The sequence below is a fragment of the Diaphorina citri genome, unplaced genomic scaffold (genome assembly GCF_000475195.1).
Source record: "Diaphorina citri unplaced genomic scaffold, Diaci psyllid genome assembly version 1.1 scaffold24, whole genome shotgun sequence".
NCBI classification, from domain to species: domain Eukaryota; kingdom Metazoa; phylum Arthropoda; class Insecta; order Hemiptera; family Psyllidae; genus Diaphorina; species Diaphorina citri.
In genome coordinates, this window is record NW_007377462.1 from 218,938 (window position 1) to 241,023 (window position 22,086).

At 38.5% G+C, this 22,086-nt stretch overlaps 1 protein-coding gene and 1 long non-coding RNA gene across 2 annotated transcripts; one reads left to right on the forward strand and one right to left on the reverse strand.

Annotated features, from left to right (window-relative positions):
* Nucleotides 1-250: 250 nt before the first annotated feature.
* Nucleotides 251-21,420, forward strand: LOC103509790. The gene is made up of 18 exons (XM_026823899.1): nt 251-640; nt 1,133-1,294; nt 1,742-2,000; nt 2,352-2,605; nt 8,905-9,045; nt 10,142-10,350; nt 10,747-10,777; nt 11,316-11,539; nt 13,008-13,100; nt 13,455-13,635; nt 13,787-13,864; nt 16,459-16,605; nt 17,274-17,408; nt 17,911-17,988; nt 19,732-19,932; nt 20,264-20,443; nt 20,905-21,032; nt 21,243-21,420. Exons 1-18 carry the CDS (start codon nt 431-433, stop codon nt 21,409-21,411), a joined length of 2,880 nt encoding a protein of 959 aa, XP_026679700.1. The 5' UTR covers nt 251-430; the 3' UTR covers nt 21,412-21,420.
* On the reverse strand, nt 15,753-16,203 carry LOC113467684. The gene is made up of 2 exons (XR_003391666.1): nt 16,039-16,203; nt 15,753-15,960 (listed from the first exon to the last, which is right to left on the reverse strand). It is a non-coding gene; the product is annotated as an uncharacterized LOC113467684 (long non-coding RNA).
* Nucleotides 21,421-22,086: the final 666 nt, after the last annotated feature.

Below are 22,086 nucleotides of genomic sequence, written 5' to 3' on the forward strand. Positions count from 1 at the left end.
TTTTTTTTTTATTATTATTATTTTATTTACCCTAAAGTTTACCAAGTTTCAAGTAGGTTTGCCACTGCCTAGTAAAAGTTGGTAGTTCAAAAGTTATAACAGCACCATATAATGGAATTTCCCATTAATTTGTAATAATAATAATAATCTTCGTACACAAAAGCCCTCTCCGGGGCTTAGGTGTAGGGGCAAACAGCCTCAAAAGTTGGGTGAAGTCTATACGAATCTACGTTGTACGAAACCCTTACCGTGTATCTGCAGTTAGATTATGGAATTCTCTTCCTATGGATATAAGGGACTCACAAAGTCTAGGAGCATTCAAGATTTCCCTGGTGAAATATCTTAAAGACTCACAGTGAAAGAAAAATTTAGTGGTCGGGTAGAAGAGCTCCTCCTGGAAAATCCTGCCACTTGGAAAAAAAACACCATAATGGAGCCAGGAGAAGTGAAGAGAAACGTGGACAACAAGTTCTTCTACACGAAGAAGCGGTCGGAATTTGGACGCCCCTACGAGTTTGAATGTGATGATGGCAAAGTGTTGATGAGCATCGAACCCGACCCCTCTCTACTGGAGAACTTCATAGCCGAGGATCCTGTAGATCAGGGAGTGCAATATTCCAAACAGTTCGCACTCCATGAGGTGAGTATACACAAAAAGCCCACTCCGAGGTTCAGGTGTAGGGGCAAACAGCCCTAGAGGATGGGTTAAGCTTCTACGAATCTACGAAAAATTAGGTGAGTTCTGGATTGGGTGACAGAGAACATCTAGGTCATAGCTTCTCACCAGGCGTTTCAGCAGTCAATCCCAGGACAGCTAAAGGATCAGCCATGTAGCATGAAATTACGCCAGTCAGGTGGTCTTGACGCTCGCTTACTAATCAGGAGGGTGTAGGTTCAATCCCACGTTCTCCTGATTAGTAGGCACCACCCACGCCCTTCTGACAGGGTTGAGTTTGAAGGGCATCCACTTCAGAAAAAATAGCCAAAACCAGGGCCGATTGAGAGGCTGACGAAAAACGCCGAACCCGTCTGAACACGGAAAAAGGCTAATGGTAGTATCCTACTGACGGGGTAAAGGGATTCTTCAGTCCTATTCCAGCAGTACAAATAACATCACTTATCTTATTCTCAGGTGAACACATTTCGGGCGGAGTACGAGTCTCACTGTATTTACCATGAAGAGGGAGGATGGCCCAAGGACATTTCTCATCTGGACACAGAACAGATCATTCGGTACAAGAGGAAAGTGGAGAAAGACGAAACCTACATTCAGACCGTCATGAATCTGTCTCATGTAAGTACGAACCGTAAACTAAACTAAAGATAGGTACTCTTTTTATTTTGAAGGGATAAGTTTCGTTCTCGGAACTGCTAACTTTCTCCTATCCTGCCTTCCTTCGATCTTCGATTTCCGGACGATGAGACCCTAGCAGTTACAGTTCCGTCTATCAAACCTCTTGGGGGGGGGGACTAAAGATACTCTTGACCACTGTAGTTAGTTTGGAAGGTAGCGCGCCTGCCTTGTAAGCGCTAGGTGGGAGTTTCGATTACCGCCCGGGGCGTATTTTATCTTGAAAGAATTATGTTCGTCCTCGGAACAGCTGGCTTTCTCATATCCTGTGTTACTCTTCGATTTCGGGACGATAAGACTTCAATTCTTAAAGTTCCCTCTATCAAACCTCTTAAAAAAGATATATGATTGCAAATTTGAGAAACTAATGTTGACTTTCGTTCCCTACAGCCCATGGAGCACTGCATTCATCAGAACAACGCCATCAATATTTACGAACACTATTTCGCGGATGTGGACCCTAGTATTATCGTCGAGGACTTGTCCTCACGGACCCTGAACGTGTTTCGAGATCAGCAGAAAGTGAAACGCCCCATTAGGAATCTATCGTGGTCCCCTGATGGGGGTACCAGGATTGCGGGATCCTATTGTAATCTGGACTTCCAGACACCTACTGTGTATGGGTGTGAGTCGTATGTGTGGGATGTAGGTGAGTGAAGAGTTGAATAGGAAGATTAGAATAATTTATTCACTAGGCTACCTGCTATAAACTGAAAAAGGCGTCCACTGTAGTCAGGCGATGTCGATGGTCGACATCGATCACTGAAATTGAGTAAAGTCGTGCACACTATTTGAACGGTGTGGGTCCTCGAAACGTACAGCGCGAGCTACATAGACTCGCGGACTTAGATAATTTTTTAGGCTTTAATGGCAGGATTCTCACACTGTGATCTCTTCTAGTCTTCTACCCAACCAAACTCCATTAGGACGATGTACTGGAGCCAAACGGTCTCGCCATCGTTTGTAGTGACCTTAACAGTCGGTATCACTTATTCCACAGATAATCCCAACAAGCCGTTCCTAGTTCTACAAGGCCCCGCCTGTGTAGCCAGTGTGGAATACAACCCTAAGGACGTCCACAGTCTAATAGGGGGTCTTCTCAATGGTCAAGTGGCCTTCTGGGATGTGAGGAAAGGCTCTCAGCCTGTGGAAATCAGTGACGTGTTGGAGTCACATCGGGCCCCTGTGAACAACGCCCTGTGGATCAACTCGAAAACCGGCACTGAATTTTTCACGTCCAGTATTGATGGAAGTGTAAGTTAGTGTGTTCACAATCCCTAGCTAGCTAGCTGGGGCCTAGCTTCTGTCCGAGCCGTATTGTTAAAGAGTAGACGTAGGTAATTTGCCCTGCCAGCTGCAAGTAGGTACCTACCTATGTAAAAGGAATAATAAATAATACCCAGTAGGAACACATACTTGGGGTCGAGCGGATTGGAACACATCACATGCCTTCAGGCACACTCTATTTGTCAAGGTCTATATAGGTTTTCCTTGCCCTTGGGATCAATTTAATTTGACGGAGGAATGATTTTAAATTATTAAGGAAATTGAAAGTAGATAGGAAATTTTGTATGTGTAGTTGATTCTTTTCCCTCCTCCTCCTCTTTCTTTTTTCTCTCCTTTTTCTTCTTCTTAGTCTTCTTTGTCCTAATGTTCATTGATCAGTCATTTTATCTGGTATCTCACTAATTTCATTGTACAATTTTAAATTTAAACAAAGCACACTCTATTGCACGATTGATTTTATTTGTAAGTGTAAGCTGTGTCCACACATAGTCATTAACTAGGTGAATCCATGTTGTCGTGGTAGTGTGGACGGTTCAGTCGACATCGACCGACGTCAATTACGTGTAGACACAGCTTTAGCGGTCTCCAGGGTTTACTGACTGAGAGGCTCGGGTTCAAATCCCGCGGAGTGGCTAAAGAAAATCTTTATCCTTATATTTATACATTTTCTATTTAAATTTGTTTATTTAATTTTTTATTTATAATCTCATTTAAACTCAATCTCTGTGTTCCTTTATACCTATTTTTACTTTTAAGAAATGTATTGTTTAGGTATTATTTTTTAAAATGTATTTTCCCCTCTTGGATTTTTTATTTCTCTTTTTTTACGAAGATTTTTTTTTTTTTTCTTTTTTTTATCCTGTTGATTCGCTTTTACATTTTTGTATTATGTTTTTATATTTTGTGTATTTAAATTTTTGTTTACATTCCTTAGTCCTTGTTTGTTTTGCTGTTTCTACATTTTTTTTCCTCTTCTTTTTGCTATACCCTAACCATTGTACCTACAGTCAAACCTGTCTAAGTGGGAACCTTTCTAAACCTGGCAACCTTTCTAAGTAGGACACTTTTTTAACTGGGAAACCTGGATAGGTGGGAAAAAATTGTCGGTCCCTTGGATTCCCACGTAGACAGGTTCGACTGAATTACTTTTTCTCGATATCTTCTGCTATCTACTAACAAATGTTTGTTTGCCCTATTCCCTTCATGTTTCCAAAAGTACCTAATTCAGCTATAGTATTATCGACGAGATCTTGGTTATAGAGGGCACAGGTGTCAAATAAAAGGTGTTTGTTTGTCTGTTCACCTGTCTCTCTGTTTCCCCCCCCCCCCCCTCCATACATAAAAAAAAAGGTGTTTTTTTTTTTTTTTCCCTTTTTTTTTTTTTTTTTTTTTTTTTTTTTTTTGTCCCCCTTCTTAACGCATTGAATTTTATTAGTTCAGGATTGTAAAACCCAAATTATTGATGAAAAGGTGACAGCTATCAAATTTCTGGTACTTTAATGTTTTGATTTTTTTTATTTAATTGTGCAGATGGAAGAAGATTGAAATTTCCCTCTTCTTGCATTTCATTGAGTCCATTTTTCGCCCATCCAATGAGGGACATACTAGCCCAAATCTGTCTTTTTGCAAACAAGATCTCGTCGGCTAAATCTGTATTTTTTATATTCCTTAGGTATATTTTATTTCGCATTATAATGTAATATTTGACAAACATAGAGTAGAATATTGTATTTTGGTCATCCACCTATAGAACTGAAATTGTACTTTGTTAATCCTGGTAAGATAGGACTGAAAAGTCCCTTTATCCTTGCAGTCCAACAATTTTATTTTTATTTTAATTTATTATGGTGCGTCAACACAAAAACACTTTGTTTATCCTGTTGAGATAGGACTAAGAAGTCCCTTTATCCCCGCAATTTAACCAATGTCACATGTATTTTTTATGGGTTAGATTCATAATGTACGGTGTATACGAGAACATTTTTGTGAGCTAGAGGCAAGAAAGCATAACTTGAATATTTTCAGTTAAATAGCATTACTTTTAGTGATCTCGTGACAAAATTACAAATAGAGTACATTTAAGTATTATATCTTGTATCTCTGTCATTTTGCTTTTTTTTCCAAAACTCGAAAGCCCTGTGTTTTCTCCATCTCTAATTTAAATTATTCGTTAAAATTTAATTCTCTCGATATACGAGTATTACTCGTAGGTAAGGTATACGTCTATAATCTATATGTATACGTTCATTCCGTCTTAATTTTCCATAATAAATTAATAACTTTCATCCCTGATTAAAAATTCCCCATTTTAATTTGGATTGATCATTCCCCATCTATTAATTAAATTTATATCCCATCTATTAAATTTATAAAATTCCTGTATGGAGAAATTATTTCCATCTCTGATTTCCTATGTTACAATTTTGTTTTGTCATTGAAATAAATTACTCCGACACCATATGATATAGGATAGATACAAAATTCGTGTGCGTATATGGTGTCGGTATTTTAATCATCAATAACTCTGTGTAGTTTTTGTTTGATTTCATTTTTCCTCTTTTACAATTTTTTGCTCTCACGCACCCCAAATACACACTGAGAAAAAATTAGTGATAGGGTGCCACAAATGAGGATGGAAGAACCCCAACTATTGGGATACTTCCCCTGATTTAGGTTGTTGGAATGCTATAGTAAAGTGTCGAGCTTCCTGATATAGGATTCCGTATTAGAGTGCCACAACCCAGTCACTATATTGGGCTTCCGCCACCCTACTTTTTTTCTCAGTGAAGGGTTGCGTCGAGTATATAGGTAATGGATACTAGAGATTTATATGTAGGGCAGGTACCATGTGTTGCTATCCCTGGACAGGTTACCATAGAAACATATCAACATAGATATCCCACCTATCTACTACCTATCATATTTATTTCCACCTACTAGGAACTAGGAAGTTCTTCATTCGAAGGAAAGTTTAAAACGGTGATAGATGCCATTACGTATTAATTTTTAGCTAAAGAAAAGAAAAAATGTTTAACGTGCGAATGGAAAAATGTAACAATGATTTTTATCTAAACTCCCTTTATGGATGAGCTATTCATTTTTTTTACCCTAAAGTTTATCAAGTTTCAAGTAGGTTTTTTTTTTATTATTATTATCTTGACCATAACAAAGGGTCTTGGGAGCGCAAGCTGAATCGACTTGCCACTGCCTAGTAAAAGTTGGTAGTTCAAAAGTTATAACAGCACCATATAATGGAATTTCCCATTAATTTGTAATAATAATAATAAAAACCTTCGTACACAAAAAGCCCTCTCCGGGGCTTAGGTGTGGGGGCAAACAGCCTCAAAAGCTGGGGTTAAGTCTATACGAATCTACGTTCTACGAAACCCTTACCGTGTATCTGCAGTTAGATTATGGAATTCTCTTCCTATGGATATAAGGGACTCACAAAGTCTAGGAGCATTCAAGTCCAACAATAGTTTTGATAGACTGTTATACTTTCTTTATCCTGTTGAGATAGGACTAAGAAGTCCCTTTATCCCCGCAATTTAACAAATGTCACATGTATTTTTTATGGGTTAGATTCACGGTGTATACGAGAACATTTTTGTGAGCTAGAAGCAAGAAAGCATAACTTGAATATTTTCAGTTAAATAGCATTACTTTTCGTGATCTCGTGACAAAATTACAAATAGAGTACATTAAGTATTATATCTTGTATCTCTGTCATTTTGCTTTTTTTTCCAAAACTCGAAAGCCCTGTGTTTTCTCCATCTCTAATTTAAACTAAAATCCATCCTTCCTGAAGAATTTCCTGACCATTGGTGACTACTGCGCCAGGATTTGGTCGGAGGATGTGAAAGAATCTGCCATCATGTGGACAGGGTGAGTGATGGCTTCAGCTTCAAACCCAAAAAAAATTCCATAAAAGTACCTGTTAAAAGTTAAAAAAATTCCATAAAAGTACCTGTTAAAAGTATAAAGTCTCCAAATATTGAATACACCAGTACCTCAAGGATCACTGTATGTTAAGCAAAGTCAGCTCGGTTGGTAGGCCGTCTGCCTTGTAAGCGCTAGGCCGCGAGTTCGATTCCCGCCGATGGCGAATTTTATCCTGAACGGATAATGGTCTCGGAACGGCTGGCTTTCTCCTATCCTGTCTTCCTTCTCTCTTCGATTTCGGGGCGATAAGACCTTGGCTGTTACAGTTCCCTCTATCATCAAAAGAAACAAACAGACAGACAAACTAAAATAATGATAATAATTTTTAAAAAAATCTTCAAATCTTCTTGTTTAATTTTCCATGTCAGGGATCACAAGTCCATCCTAACCTGTGGAGGATGGAGTGCTACCAAGTATTCCGTGTTCTTTGTCACCAGAACAGATGGCTGTCTGGATGCCTGGGACCTTCTTCAGAATCAGCGAGATCCTACACTCACCGTCAAGGTAATATCCTAACACCCCATTTTATGAACGATTTGCCCGTGTAGAAAAAAATCTGGTGTGAACATCACACGACTTTCTATTACAGTTGCGGAATACGTATTAAAAAAAAATGTGAAAATTTTTCCCGAGCCGCCTACGGCGGCCGATTTTTGGTGGAAAATTTTATATCTCAAAATATCTCCATGTAATGAGATTTATCAGGTACATAGGTACTTTTAGAAAAAATTTCGCCGGTGGCGCTGTATTAATTAATTAATTCATTCAAAAAATTATTTGAATAATTTGTTATTAATTTCATTCATTAGGACAAGACAAAACATTGAACAAATAAACGGTATGACTACTTGAGCGTCCGCTAGGTTCGCTTGGGTTATCGTATTTTGGTTTTCGCACGCTTTGCTAAATCTAAAAACATGATGTAAACAAGATGGCGCCAACATGGGTTGCGTTATGGGGATCAGGATTCGATGCGAAATCTCCCTATTGAAAAAAATCCCACCCATGATTTCTCCCACTAGCGCTCTCGTAGTCAGATTTCGAACTAATGATAACATTACATTAAGGGCGGGAAATTTTAAATTTTGTTAAAATTTCCAATTTTCATTTCCGTTTTGCTAACCCTGGTTACCGCTAATAAAAACGACAAGGTTCTGCTAACAGCTGTAAGTTCCATCTATTTTATTCTTGGTACCTTTCCTAGTTGCCTGCTAGCCTAGTTGGCTTGGTTGGTATCGCGTCTGCCTTGTAAGCGCTGGGCCGCGGGTTCGATTCCCGCCCGGGGCGGACTTTATCCTGAGGGGATAATGTTCGTTCTCGGAACGGCTGGGTTGCTTCTATCCTGTCTTTTTTCCTGATGATTCACTATTAGTTGTCCAACTCGGGATGTGACGTCATCGCGTTATTGTGACGTAATTTTTTTTCTAGAAATGTGAAGTACAATAAGTGGGACCTTGCTAGTTAACTTGGAGGGTAGAGAGTCGACCGTCTGCCTTGTAAACACTAGGTCGTATATTCAATTCCCTCCCAGGGGGAACTTTATCTTAAACAGGTAAGGTTCGTTCTCGGAACGTCTGGCTTTCTCCTATCCTATCTTCCTTCTCTCTTCGATTTCGGGACGATAAGACCTTAGGAGTTAAAGTTATTTCCCTCTGTCAAACCTCTAAAAAAATAATATGTAATAATAAAAAAGACTAATAATAATCTTTCAGATGTTTGAGCGCGAGACGCGGCGAGAGAAGATCATAGAGGCCAAGCAGCGCGAGTTAAGACTCAAGGCGCGCTCCGTGAAAAATACAGACGACGCAACCCACAACGCAAAGGCCAAGGGCGAGGAGCCTGCGTTTAGTGTGGGCGGGCCCTTGGTAGTGGCGGCCGAAGAGGAATTTTTCGCGTCCATTGAGCAGGTAAGAGCCGCCAAAATCGGCCACATGAGGTACCTACTAGATAGTAAAATACAAGTTACCTTTGACTGGCTGGGGGATCTTAAACAGGAAGTAGACCAGCGGTACCTACCTATGTAAAAGGAATAATAAATAATACCCAATAGGAACACATACTTGGGGTCGAGTGGATTGGAACACATCACATGCCTTCAGGCACACTCTATTTGTCAAGGTCTAGGTTTTCCTTGCCTTGGATCAATTTAATTTGACGGAGGAATGATTTTAAATTATTAAGGAAATTGAAAGTAGATAGGAAATTTTGTATGTGTAGTTGATTCTTTTCCCTCCTCCTCCTCTTTCTTTTTTCTCTCCTTTTTCTTCTTCTTAGTCCTAATGTTCATTGATCAGTCATTTTATCTGGTATCTCACTAATTTCAGGTAAGATGGTGGGACTGTCGAAACCTGAAGAAGCCCCTGGAGATTCTTCTCGTGGATATGAACAAGGATGAACAGATCTACAGTAGAACGCTGGGTGTCAGCACCATGGAGTATGAGCCTACGATTCCTGTACGGTTTATGGTAAGTGGGTAAAGTCAATGAATAATTGGGTAGATTCGTAGAAGCACCCATCCTTTAGGGCCGTTTGCCCCTACACCTAAGCCTCGAAGTGGGCTTCTTTTTTCTCTCCTTTTTCTTCTTCTTAGTCTTCTTTGTCCTAATGTTCATTGATCAGTCATTTTATCTGGTATCTCACTAATTTCCCTCCTCCTCCTCTTTCTTTTTTCTCTCCTTTTTCTTCTTCTTAGTCCTAATGTTCATTGATCAGTCATTTTATCTGGTATCTCACTAATTTCAGGTAAGATGGTGGGACTGTCGAAACCTGAAGAAGCCACTGGAGATTCTTCTCGTGGATATGAACAAGGATGAACAGATCTACAGTAGAACGCTGGGAGTCAGTACCATGGAGTATGAGCCTACGATTCCTGTACGGTTTATGGTAAGTGGTAAAGTCAATGAATAATTGGGTAGATTCGTAGAAGCACCCATCCTTTAGGGCCGTTTGCCCCTACACCTAAGCCTCGGAGTGGGCTTTCTGTGTATGGAGTTAAGTTGAAAAATTATTGGGTAAGTTGTAAACACAGATGGGAATGAATTTATTATTTTGCACCGAGGTTTACACTCCGTTAGTCTAAAAATTAACAAAACTGCTGCCTAGTTGGGAGAAGGTTTCCTCGTAAGATATTTTAAGCTTCTGCTTATCAGCAGAAAAACGAACATGGTTTTACGGTGCGGCGGTCTGTTCACATTCAATAATGGGAGAATTTCTCAATTTGCCGATTTCAGCTTGGTACAGAGACCGGCCTAGTCATCATGGGCAACCGGAAAGGCAAAACCAATCCGGAAAAGCTCGAAGTGGGCTTTTTGTGTATGGAGTTAAGGTGAAAAATTATTGGGTAAGTTGTAAACACAGATGGGAATGAATTTATTATTTTGCACCGAGGTTTACACTCCCTTAGTCTAAAAATTAACAAAACTGCTGCCTAGTTGGGAGAAGGTTTCCTCGTAAGATATATTTTGAGCTTCTGCTTATCAGCAGAAAAACGAACATGGTTTTACGGTGCGGCGGTCTGTTCACATTCAATAATGGGAGAAGTTCTCAATTTGCCGATTTCAGCTTGGTACAGAGACCGGCCTAGTCATCATGGGCAACCGGAAAGGCAAAACCAATCCGGAAAAGCTCGCCGGCATTTTCAAGGCGCACCAGGGCCCCGTTTACACGGTGCAGCGGAATCCATCCTTCCTGAAGAACTTCCTGACCATCGGTGATTACTGCGCCAGGATTTGGTCGGAAGATGTGAAAGAATCTGCCATCATGTGGACAGGGTGAGTGATGGCTTCAGCTTCAAACCCAAAAAAATTCCATAAAAGTACGTGTTAAAAGTTAAAACACATTGAATACGCTTCAGCTTCAAACCCAAAAAAATTCCATAAAAGTACGTGTTAAAAGTTAAAACACATTGAATACACCAGTACCTCATGTGTCACTGAAAGTTAAGCAAAGTCAGCCTAGTTAGCTCGGTTAGTAGCGCGTCTGCCTTGTAAGCGCTAGGCTGCGGGTTCGATTCCGTCCGGGGCGGATTTTATTTTGAACGGATAATGTTCGTTCTCGGAACGGCTGGGTTTCTCCTATCCCGCCTTCCTTCTCTCTTTGATTCAAAATTGCAATTTTGCTTGTGCTTGCATTGGTTTATATACCTACATACTTAGTATTTTATACAGTGACGTTCAACCTGTATCACAGAAACAGACGGTCAAAAAAAAAAAAAAAAAAAAAAAAAATTACTACCACAATTGAGGTACCTACTAGATAATAAAATACAAGTTACATTTGTCTGGCTGGGGGATCTTAAACAGGGAGTAGACCAGCCTAGTCTGGCTGAGGGACGTTAAACAGGGAGTAGACCAGCCTAGTCTGGCTGGGGGACTTTAAACAGGGAGTAAACCAGCCTAGTCTGGCTGGGGGACTTTAAACAGGGAGTAGACCAGCCCTATCTGGCTGGGGGACTTTAAACAGGGAGCATACAAGCCTGAAATTCCCCTTGCTAAAGAATTAGCCAAGGTTGAGTGCAAAGGGCATCTAGCCATCCACTCGTAAAATTTTCTAGCCAAAACCAAATGTCAGCCCAAAAGCGATCACCCTAGGGCTTATTGAGGGCTGGGAACTGGGTGCCGTATTCAACGTGCTATCGCCGCTGATTGACGTAAAACTAAAAACTCATTTGGGTTGTCCTAAAAACTCATTTCGTTTGTCCTAAGAGCTCATTTCAATGTTTCGACTTCGTTTTCAGCTCATGAAAACCCTCTCGGCGATTGACGACACGAAAGTTCGCAAGAAAAAGAAGAAAGTGAGACCTCCGTTCGATGAAGATGGATTGCCCATTGAGAATTTCGATTCGGAAGAAGAGGACGATGATGGCGAAGATGAAAAAGAGGATGAGGGCGAGACGAAACCCCAAATTATGGACATTATAGATGACGATGAGGGCACTTTGGAAACAAAGGGGAATTTATTGTGAGGCATTGAAGCCCAAAATACACTCATTTCCAATAGGTTATTTTGATTATTTTGTAGGTACCTAGTTATACCTACATACCTATAGGATACCTACATACCTATAGGTATCCAGTATTAGTCCCTCAAACTGATTCATATTCCTAATGCCCGCCACTCACGTTCAGACTGTCTGACAAACCGCGGTCTCACAGGCATTAATAGTAGGTAGTAGGTAGGTACCTAGCCTACACTATACCTACAGTTATCTAGAATGGGAAAAATTAATCAAGGGATTTTTTACACATTAAAAAAATCCCACCCATGATTTCTCCCACTAGCGCTCTCGTAGTCTCGTGGTTAGATTTCGAACTAATGATAACATTACATTAAGGGCGGGAAATTTTAAATTTTGTTAAAATTTCCAATTTTCATTTCCGTTTTGCTTTTGCTAACAAGTGGCCTTTATCTTATCAGTTTAATCCCTACTACCTGTTTATAAGCTAATTTACTAGAAGAGAAAGTTCAATGCCAACTTTTTATGACCATTAGAAACACTGACTGGTTTTGAAAACCTTCACAAGTATTGAAAATTAACAGATTAAAATAAGGAAAGTAATAAAAGGAAGTAGTTAATCCTGTGTTTTGATTGATTACACCTTGGTAAGTATATCTGTTTGGATTAATTAGGTGATTTACACACTTATCCATCTTATTACCTTTTTATAGGGAGAAACATACAACATCATATTAGACATGATGTATTCTCTTGTCTCTTCTACATATTGAATTGATCAGTAGACTTGACTGGTAAGCTGTAAGCCAATAATAACACAGGTTTCATCCTAGCCAAAGTGTAGGTAAAAGTAGGGTGCAAGGTCACCTATACAGGCAAACACCATGGTCAATAGTGCTTAACATATGTGTTTTGTGGGGAACTGATGGTAGGTCTGCCTGGTACATAATCTAGAAGCTGTGGGTTCAAATCCCAGTCAGAGTCATTGAAATGTGTCATTAATTTTGGACACAAACAAGTGGCCTCTATCTTATCAGTTTAATCCCTACTACCTGTTTATAAGCTAATTTACTAGAAGAGAAAGTTCAATGCTAACTTTGTACAACTTTTTGTGATCATTAGAAACACTGACTGGTTTTGAAAAACCTTCAAATATTGAAAATTAACAGATTAAAATAAGGAAAGTAATAAAAGGAAGCAGTTAAATCTGTGTTTTGATTGATTACACCTTGGTAAGTATATCTGATTGAATTAATATGGTAGGTCTGCCTGGTACATAATCTAGAAGCTGTGGGTTCAAATCCCAGTCAGAGTCATTGAAATGTGTCATTAATTTTGGACACAAAACATTTTCAAAACACCACTAAAATGGATGTTTAACATAATGAAAGTTGCTAATGGAAAGATGCCACCTTTCCTTTAACTAGTTTCAACTTAAATTTCCAAATAGCCAATGTACAAGCTTCTCACCAGGGCATTTTCCACGAGTACCAAAATGATGTCCACTGCAGTCAATGCTTCAAGACTAACAGGAAAGGTAGCAGTAGTCACAGCTTCCTCCGATGGGTGAGTAATTATTATCTTTCAAGGGGAGAATTCAGTTTTGTTATTCCTAAAATGATTATTTATCAAACCCTCTTTCTGGGAGGATTTTGAAAGGATTTTTTTTTTAGGAGGCTCTTTAAAGGATTATTATTTAACTCTCACTTTAAGGGTTTTTAAAAACTTGAAATGAGTTTTATTTTTATTTTATTTTTCAAGATGAGTGTTTCACCACCGTTTTTATTTTGTAGAAATGAAACAACTGCTACTTTAGACACATATGTGGTTTGTGTTGTAGCATGCCCATCCCATAGTATGTCCCTCTTCATTCCACATCTCTAGTTTCTCTTATTTATTTATTTTTTTCTTTTCTTTCAGGATTGGCTTTGCAATTGCCAAAAGGCTGTCAGCAGAGGGTGCAAGTGTTGTAATAAGTTCCCGGAAGGAAAGCAATGTAAATAAAGCTGTAGAGACTCTACAGAAAGAAGGACATCAGAAAATTTCTGGAGTTGTTTGTCATGTTGCTAAAAAGGAAGATAGACAGAAACTGTTTGAACATGTAAGGCATTTTTTTTACAACTTTAAAATTGGAAGGAAAAAACTCTGAGAGAAAAAAAAAAGGTGAGATGTAGGTAGGTGTAGTGTTAAAACTTTAGCTAGCTCAACTTGAGCCCTATTATGTATGATTTACATGTGACTTTTTTTTTCAGGCTGAGAAAAAGTTTGGGGGCATTGACATTCTAGTTTCAAATGCTGCTGTTAATCCTGCAACAGGACCCGTTGTAGAGGTAAGATAGAGATGCAGAATCAAAACTAAAGCCTCTTAATCAGCCCTAGGGCGATTATTTTGGGCTTACATTTGGTTTTGGCAACAAGGTCTCCACGGACAGGCTACAAGAGAGGTCACAAGCACTAACACAGGCCTTAAAAAGGCCCCTTAATGTTTGCGACAGAGATGCTGTGCGCTCTTTGGGAATGTTTGATACGTGTATGCTAATGAAAAGTAGATATACCTACCATGACAACATGAAATGAGGGGGTTTAGTCTTCAGTAAAAACACTTGTGTAGTTGCATATGTGATTACAGTCAATGTGATTCTGATTATAGCTGTGCAATCGAAGGCATTGAAAAAATTGAAATTGATGACCACTGTAATAATTACTCAATTAGATTCAAGTGGAAGGTAACCACGTTAATCCGAAGGCTTTTATACATGGTGCCTGTAGTATTCTACAATAATTGCAACTGATTTTGTAATGTAGCCAGTTATTTGGAGTCAGATTCGGTCAGTCTTGCTGTGAGTTTCCAGCGAAATGTAAAATAAAATTTGTTCTCTTTTCAAACATTCTGCATTTTTCATATTTATTACATTGGCGACGATGGAAAAGTTCCAGATTATTGGTGATGTGTGCAAGTTTACCGATTGTTTCCATTCCAAAAGAAACTGGTGAGTGTAAAACTGTTCGGATTTGTGGGGATTTCAGTCAAACGATAAATAAATATGCTGAAACCCAATTCTATCCTTTGCCCATTCAGGCAAGCCCTTGCCCTAGTAAGATGAAAAAAGATTGGAGAATTAATGTTGAACAGGCTTGGGAACATTACTTGAAGAAAAAAAAAATCTGTTGTGACGCGGAATGTTTGCTACGTGTATGCTAATGAAAATTAGATATACCTACCATGATAACATGAAATAAGGGGTTAGAATGTTAGATAACATGAAATGAGGGGGTTTAGTCTTCAGTAACAACACTTGTGAAGTTGCATATGTGATTACAGTCAATGTGATTCTGATTATAGCTGTGCAATCGAAGGCATTGAAAAAATTGAAATTGATAACCACTGTAATAATTACTCAATTAGATTCAAGTGGAAGGTAACCACTTTGATTCGAAGGCTTATACATGGTGCCTGTAGTATTCTACAATAATTGCAAATGATTTATTCAGAAATGATCATGAATTACTCACCCACTTGCAGAACATAATTATGTACTTACATACATACTGACAAATGGCAAGACGTTTTTTCTACACTTGAAGTGTCTTGGAGTAAAAAGTGAGGTGTGCAGAGCAGGTATATTGAAAAAATTACACTATTTTCTATACTATTACACTATACATTTTCTATACTTTGGTAAAAATATTTTCTCTCTGTGTTTGCCAGTGTTTGCCCAAACAAATATTTGCCTCAAATATTCCAAGTGTTAATACTGTAATATAGTCCTAAGGAAAGTGGTGAAAACATAATTACCTTTGATTTACATAATGAAATATGTAGCATTATAGATAGAGATTTATAATTTTAGGCTTTTACATTTGTACACTTGTCAGAATAGTTTATCAAAAAAAGGTAGACACTTATCAGATCAGAAATATTCGGGTAAGGTTTATTATTATTTATTTTTTTTAGGTACAAATCAAGTTACCATTTCGAGACATCTGTGATCAAAAACTAGTACCTACACTATTTCAAATATCAAGATGTTTAAGGCGACCAGATTAGTAGGAAAAGTTGCTGTCATAACGGCCTCAACAGAAGGGTAAGTACATACTTGTAGGTATTTCCGATTGTTTCCATTCCAAAAGAAACTGGTGAGTGTAAAACTGTTCGGATTTGTGGGGATTTCAGTCAAACGATAAATAAATATGCTAATAATAATAAATTTTCACCTATGCTGCAGGTATGTACTCAATAACCCCAAAAGTAGGTACAACTAACAAGAACAGAATAACTAATGAACCTACAATAAATTATTACATGACATAAGCTTCAAACAAAGCAAAAGCTAATAACTTTTAACATAACAAATAAGTGGAAATAATCATTTCCTCACACAGGCTTGATGAAACTTTAGCCTACCAAAAAAAAAATTAAAGCTACCTTCATTCACTACAAAATAAAGGGGGAAAAGAAACAGGGCTAGCTTTACTTAACAATACAATTCAAAGTTAAAGCTACCTTCATTCACTACAAAATAAAGGGGGAAAAGAAACAGGGCTAGCTTTACTTAACAATACAATTCAAAGGCAGAAAAATACATAGATAACTCCCCAGACAGCACAAATTCTTGTATTAGCGATGTATAGGTGATGTAAACTTCCACACATGAGCTTTATTACACAAGTAAAAATCCATCCCCTGGTTTTTTTCCCTATATTGATTGTTTTCAGAATCCAGAAAACGTATGAGATAAGATTTTCGACATTAATGTAAAGAACACATATACTCGTATGTATCTTCTAACATGAGAATTTTTTTTTTAATTATTATTATTTTTTTTTCACCAAAGGTAAGTTTTAGAATAGAATTTCCCTGTTCGTATTGCCGAAATGAGACGCTCAATTAGGAATTATACAAAGATATCCATTTTGTTTCCAGTGTCCAGAAAATGTGTGGGATAAAATTTTCGAGGTGAACGTAAAGAGCACATTTCTACTAACGCAAGAAGTTCTACCCTACATCAGGAAAAGGAACGGTGGCTCCATTGTCTACGTGTCTTCAATAGGAGGTCTTGCTCCATTCAAGGTAATTTCAGTGAACTGTAGAACTCGCTCAAGCGGGACCCTACGGGAGTCCCGGAAGTCTAATTGATCCGAAAATCTAATTTGAAAATGTCCCCTATGTGTTGAACATTTCTGCCAATTTTGAGCAAAATCAGACAAACCGTTCCAGAGTTATGATGAAATAAAGAGATACCTACAGACCTACACAGACAAACCTAAGGATAGAATCGTAGTTCTTTGGGGGACTATCTGGACAATCATGTGCTGTTGGCTTTTCCCGGCCCCACTCAGGTTGGGTGAGGTTAATGTGAGGAGGTGAGTAGCCTGTTGCCAAATACTGGTTAAAACCCTCGTCACTAAAAACCTTAGCAGTTATAAAGTTCCAAAGTCTGGCTGGGGGACTTTAAACAGGGAGGATACCAGCCTGAAATTTCCCTTGCTAAAGAAATAGCAAAGATTGCGTGCGAAGGGCATCCACTCGTAAATTTTTTGTAGCCTAAACCAAATGTCAGTTAAAAGTAACCACCTCAGGACTGATTGAGAGGCTGACGAAAAACGGAAAAAGGCGAAGTAAAAAGAGTTGTACAGTGTCACAGTGATGTCAAATCCCACTTAAAGGAATCTAAATTTCAGGGAAATATTTGGTTTACTCACCCAATAATTGAGTTCTTTGTTTTGTTATCTTCACAGCTATTAGGTGCGTACTCTGTGAGTAAGACCGCTCTATTAGGATTAACCAAAGCTGTGGCACAAGATTTGGCGTCTGAGAATATTCGCGTCAATTGTCTGGCACCTGGAATCACCAAGACCAAATTTGCTGCTGCAGTAAGTTTTTATTGTGTATATCTCAACTATTTAATTAAATATTTTCCAATTCTTCTTCTTTTCCCTTCTGCCCTAACGAGCGTCGCGTTCCTCGAATATCCAACGGCGGAAATCGTTTCTCTGTCTGAATACTCAAACATTTTTTAAAGCCCTACGTCGCGAGTTCGATTCGCGCCTGGGACGGATTTTATCCCAAAAAGGTCCGTTCTCTCTTTTATCCTGTCATCCTTCTCTTCACTTTCGGGACGATAAGACCTTAGCAGATACAGTTTTCTCTATCAAACCTGTTTTTAAAAAATAATAGAAAGTAAAAATCTTTACTAAAAAAAAAAGACAAAAAATGTCCTTGTGTGTCACTTGTTATGCCGTTCCCAGATCTTTGCCAAATTTTATGACACGACTTGGACTCGAACCACCAATCTCCAGATAAACCAAGTCCAAAGTCCACTGTGCTAACCACATCACTGAGTTTGACTTGAACGTTTCCTTACATTATTTTCAGACTGATAAGCTATATGGGGGAATCGACATTTTGGTGTCCAACGCAGCCGTCAATCCCGCAAATGAACCACTTGTTGAGGTAAGAAAACTCAGAAATATGTAATACTTTTTTTTTGTGGGCAGATGAATTTTTGGACTGATAAAAAACTTGCTTAAAATTCAAACTAAATTCTCAGTCGTACGTCCCATCTCAATGAGATTGACAGGCCCAAGGAAGAAAAAATTAGACCAAATCCATGGGAAGTTGGGACAATGAAATCTGTGGCTGATAAGACTTATTTTATACAGCAACCTCCGTGGCCAAGTGGGTATCACACTAGGCTTGCACGCAGGAGGTCCGGGTTCGATTCCCGGAGGGGCCGAGGTTTTTTCGGCTCTGTGTTTGGAGTTCGGGGTGCACTCAGCCTCGTGAGGACAATTGAGTAGCTACTTTAATCGAGTAACGACCAGTGGCGGCATTACCAGTGTAAAAAGATTGATGATGAATGAGAATTAATAGTAAAGGAGGCACTTAGTAATGCTGTGGTACTCTACATAACCACAACCTAAAAGTACGAGACGAGACGGAGTATGTGGCTATTGGCTACACTACTTGTACGAGTAGACGAGTACCTATAGGTGGTAATTAATGCGGCCTAGCACGCAGAAGGTCCGAGTTCGATTCTCGCTCGAATGTTTTATCTCAGTTCTGTATCTAGGTACATACACCTACATAACATAACACTGCGCCTTGAGATATCAATTGAGTAGTTGATTGTTGATTGATTATTCAAAAAAATGCAGGTACCTACATAGTTGTTTGATTACGGCCATCAGCAATGAAACAAAAATGACCGACATCGAAAAATGGTAGGTCGGAAGATTCTATGGTGACCTCAAAAATTAATTGATTTTTTTTTACATACCTATATGAATAAAGATATTTAAATACATAAATTATTTATTATAGGAATGGTACAGTTGGATAATTGAATAAATTAAGTAATGTTGAAAAAAATAAAATAATATAAAGATTAATGGATTATTATTTTTATTATTTCAATCGAGTAGGGTACCTACCGGTATCGGTCACGTATGATCGCCTCGTGTAAACGAATCTTTTTGCACTCACGTAGTTGTAAGCGCTGCCACTAGGTCGCGTGGTGTGCTCAGACAGTGAAGCGGGAAAATTTGAAATTTACCACGAACGAAAGTTAAAAACTAAAAAGTTGAACGTGGTAAATTTTGAAAAGTTCACATCATCACATCTTCACATATTGCAAAGAAATAATTGGATTAATTGGTTTGTCCTGCAAATAGGACTTGTCATTGTTTAGAAAACAAGTATGTGCTGACATTGTCAGTAGTAGCTATTCAGTTTAGTTTAATACGGTTTTAGTTCTCTAGTTCAGTCAAAACTGTGTTCAGAATTGGTTCAGTGGTATTTGTAAAATGAGTGATCAGCAAGAAGCAACTAATCAGTTCAAACATAAAACGAGTAGATTTCAATAGGTAGGTACCTACCGGTATCGGTCACGTATGATCGCCTCGTGTAAACGAATCTTTTTGCACTCTCGTAGTTGTAAGCGCTGCCACTAGGTCGCGTGGTGTACTCAGACGTTGTGAAGCGGGAAAATTTGAAATTTACCACGAACGAAAGATAAAAAAGTTGAACGTGGTAAGTAAATTTTGAAAGTTCACATTCACATATTGCAAAGAAATAATTGGATTAATTGATTTGTCCTGCAGGTAGGACTTGTCATTGTTTAGAAAACAAATATGTGCTGACATTGTCAGTTTTAGCTATTCAGTTTTTTAGTTTAATACGGTGTTAGTTCTCTAGTTCAGTCAAAACTGTGTTCAGAATTGGTCCAGTGGTATTTGTAAAATGAGTGATCAGCAAGAAGCAACTAATCCTGAAGCTCCTGTGAAAACTGCCAAGCAGTTGGAGAAAGAAGCTAAAAAGCTCGAGAAGTTGAAGAAGTTTCAAGAGAAGCAATCTAAGATTCAGCAAACCAAAGAAGTGGCCAAAGATAAACCTGAGGTAAGATTCTTAAAGGTAGAGGTGTTACTCAGTTTCTGATGCAAGATCCCAAGTATCTTAATGCAGAAATAGTTTTGCTTTACCTTGGTTAATATTATCTTGATATTACAAAAGTTGTAGTGGGGGAAATAACTGTAAAATCTGTAATAAAATTACTATTGGGTATTAGATATGATTAAAAAAATTAAAATCTAATTTTGTTAGTTTTTCCTGTTATGATTCATCTAGGTAGTCATATTTATCTTCTGGGCATCAGAACCTTGTACTTACCATTTTCTAAAGATCTATTTATTGTATTTATATTAATTCTATTTCATTTATTTATTTTCAGAAAAAAGAAGTGAAGAAGAAAGAAACCAATGATGAGCCAATAGTCTACACAAGCAATACGGCTCCCGGAGAGATGAAGGATGTGTTGGGACCTCTGCCAAGTTCCTATAGTCCCCAGTATGTAGAGGCTGCCTGGTACCCTTGGTGGGAGAAACAAGGATTCTTCAAACCTGAATATGGGGTGATTAAAATTTAATTATTATTTATTCTTCTTCAAGGTACCTATGGATACATTCTCAAGTACAGGTAACCCTGTCAATTTGTCTGGCTGAGGGACTATAAACTGAGAGTAAATTTTTCTTATGCTATATCTATAGCAAAGGTTGAGTGCAAATGGCATCCACTCGTAAAATTTGTAGACAAAACCAAATATCAGCCCAAAGCAATCACCCTAGTCAGGGCTGATTGATGAAAAACGCCGACCCCATCTGTACATGGGAAAAGGCAAAGAAAAAGAAGATAGGTAACCCTGTCCCTGTCAATCAACTTGCTCATTTATTATCCTAACATGACCAATTGCACCTTGAATCAGCCCAGATAGGTCAGTAGTCTGTCTGCTTTCTGTGCAACCATAGGTAATTTAATTTTTAAGGCAAGTCCCCAGATATTGAAGGTTATAAAAATATCACACACTTGTTTCAGAGGAAATCCATTGGTGAGAAAAACCCCAAAGGCAAATTTGTTATGGTGATTCCTCCCCCTAATGTGACAGGAACACTACATCTGGGTCATGCTCTTACCAATGCTGTAGAGGACTCTATCACCAGATGGTAAGAAAATAATTATCATTTTCTCTGTGAATAATTATCATTTTCTACCTATTTAAAATGAATCTGGGAAAAGTGAGAAAAGTTATCCCAGAATCACTCTGTCCAGAATTAGTTTTTCATGAAAAGAAGAAGAAAAATCTTACTTGGAGTAACCAACTTTAGAACACTGGCTACCAAAAAAAACATTGACACTAAAATATTCCATTTCAGGAACCGAATGAAGGGTAAAACCACTCTCTGGAACCCGGGCTGTGATCATGCGGGTATTGCCACTCAGGTTGTGGTTGAAAAGAAACTCTGGCGAGAGGAGAAGAAGACTCGGCATGAGATTGGCAGGGAGAAGTTCATCGAGAAAGTTTGGGAGTGGAAGAAAGAGTAAGTTGAGAGAGGATAGTGTTGATAATTTCAGAAGAAAAAGAAGCTTAACCAGCTCCAGTAGTTCTGAGGGAAAACAAGACTTGTAATCCAGTGCCAGTAGTACATAAAAATTTAGTATTTTGAGATAGACATTTATTTATTTATTCTTTCAAACATAAAAAATATTACAATTACATAGTAAAGATTACATTTGTAAAAGCTTAGCTTAAATAAATTTATAGGTACCCTTAGAAAGGAAACATGGAGAGAATGTGTGGTAGGTCATTAGCCACAGGTTAGGTTTTCAGGGACTGTACTCTGGATCTTGACGTTGGTGGTTCAAGTTCAGGCCAAGTCATAAAATTTACTAATTTGTAACACAATTAAAATGCCTTTGCGGTTTGTTCGCGGTATCCGCGGTTTGTTCGCGGTATCCGCGGTTTGCTCGCGGTATCCGCGGTTTGCTCGCGGTATCCGCGGTTTGATCCGCGGTTTGTTCGCGGTATTCGCGTTTTGTGCGCGGTATTCGCGTTTTGTGCGCGGTATCCGCGTTTTGTGCGCGGTATCCGCGGTTTGTTCGCGGTATTCGCGTTTTGTGCGCGGTATCCGCGGTTTGTTCGCGATATTTGCAGTTATGGGTTCGATCTCAGGCAAACGCAGATTTTTTTCAGCTCTTTTTTACCGCAAATAATTGATG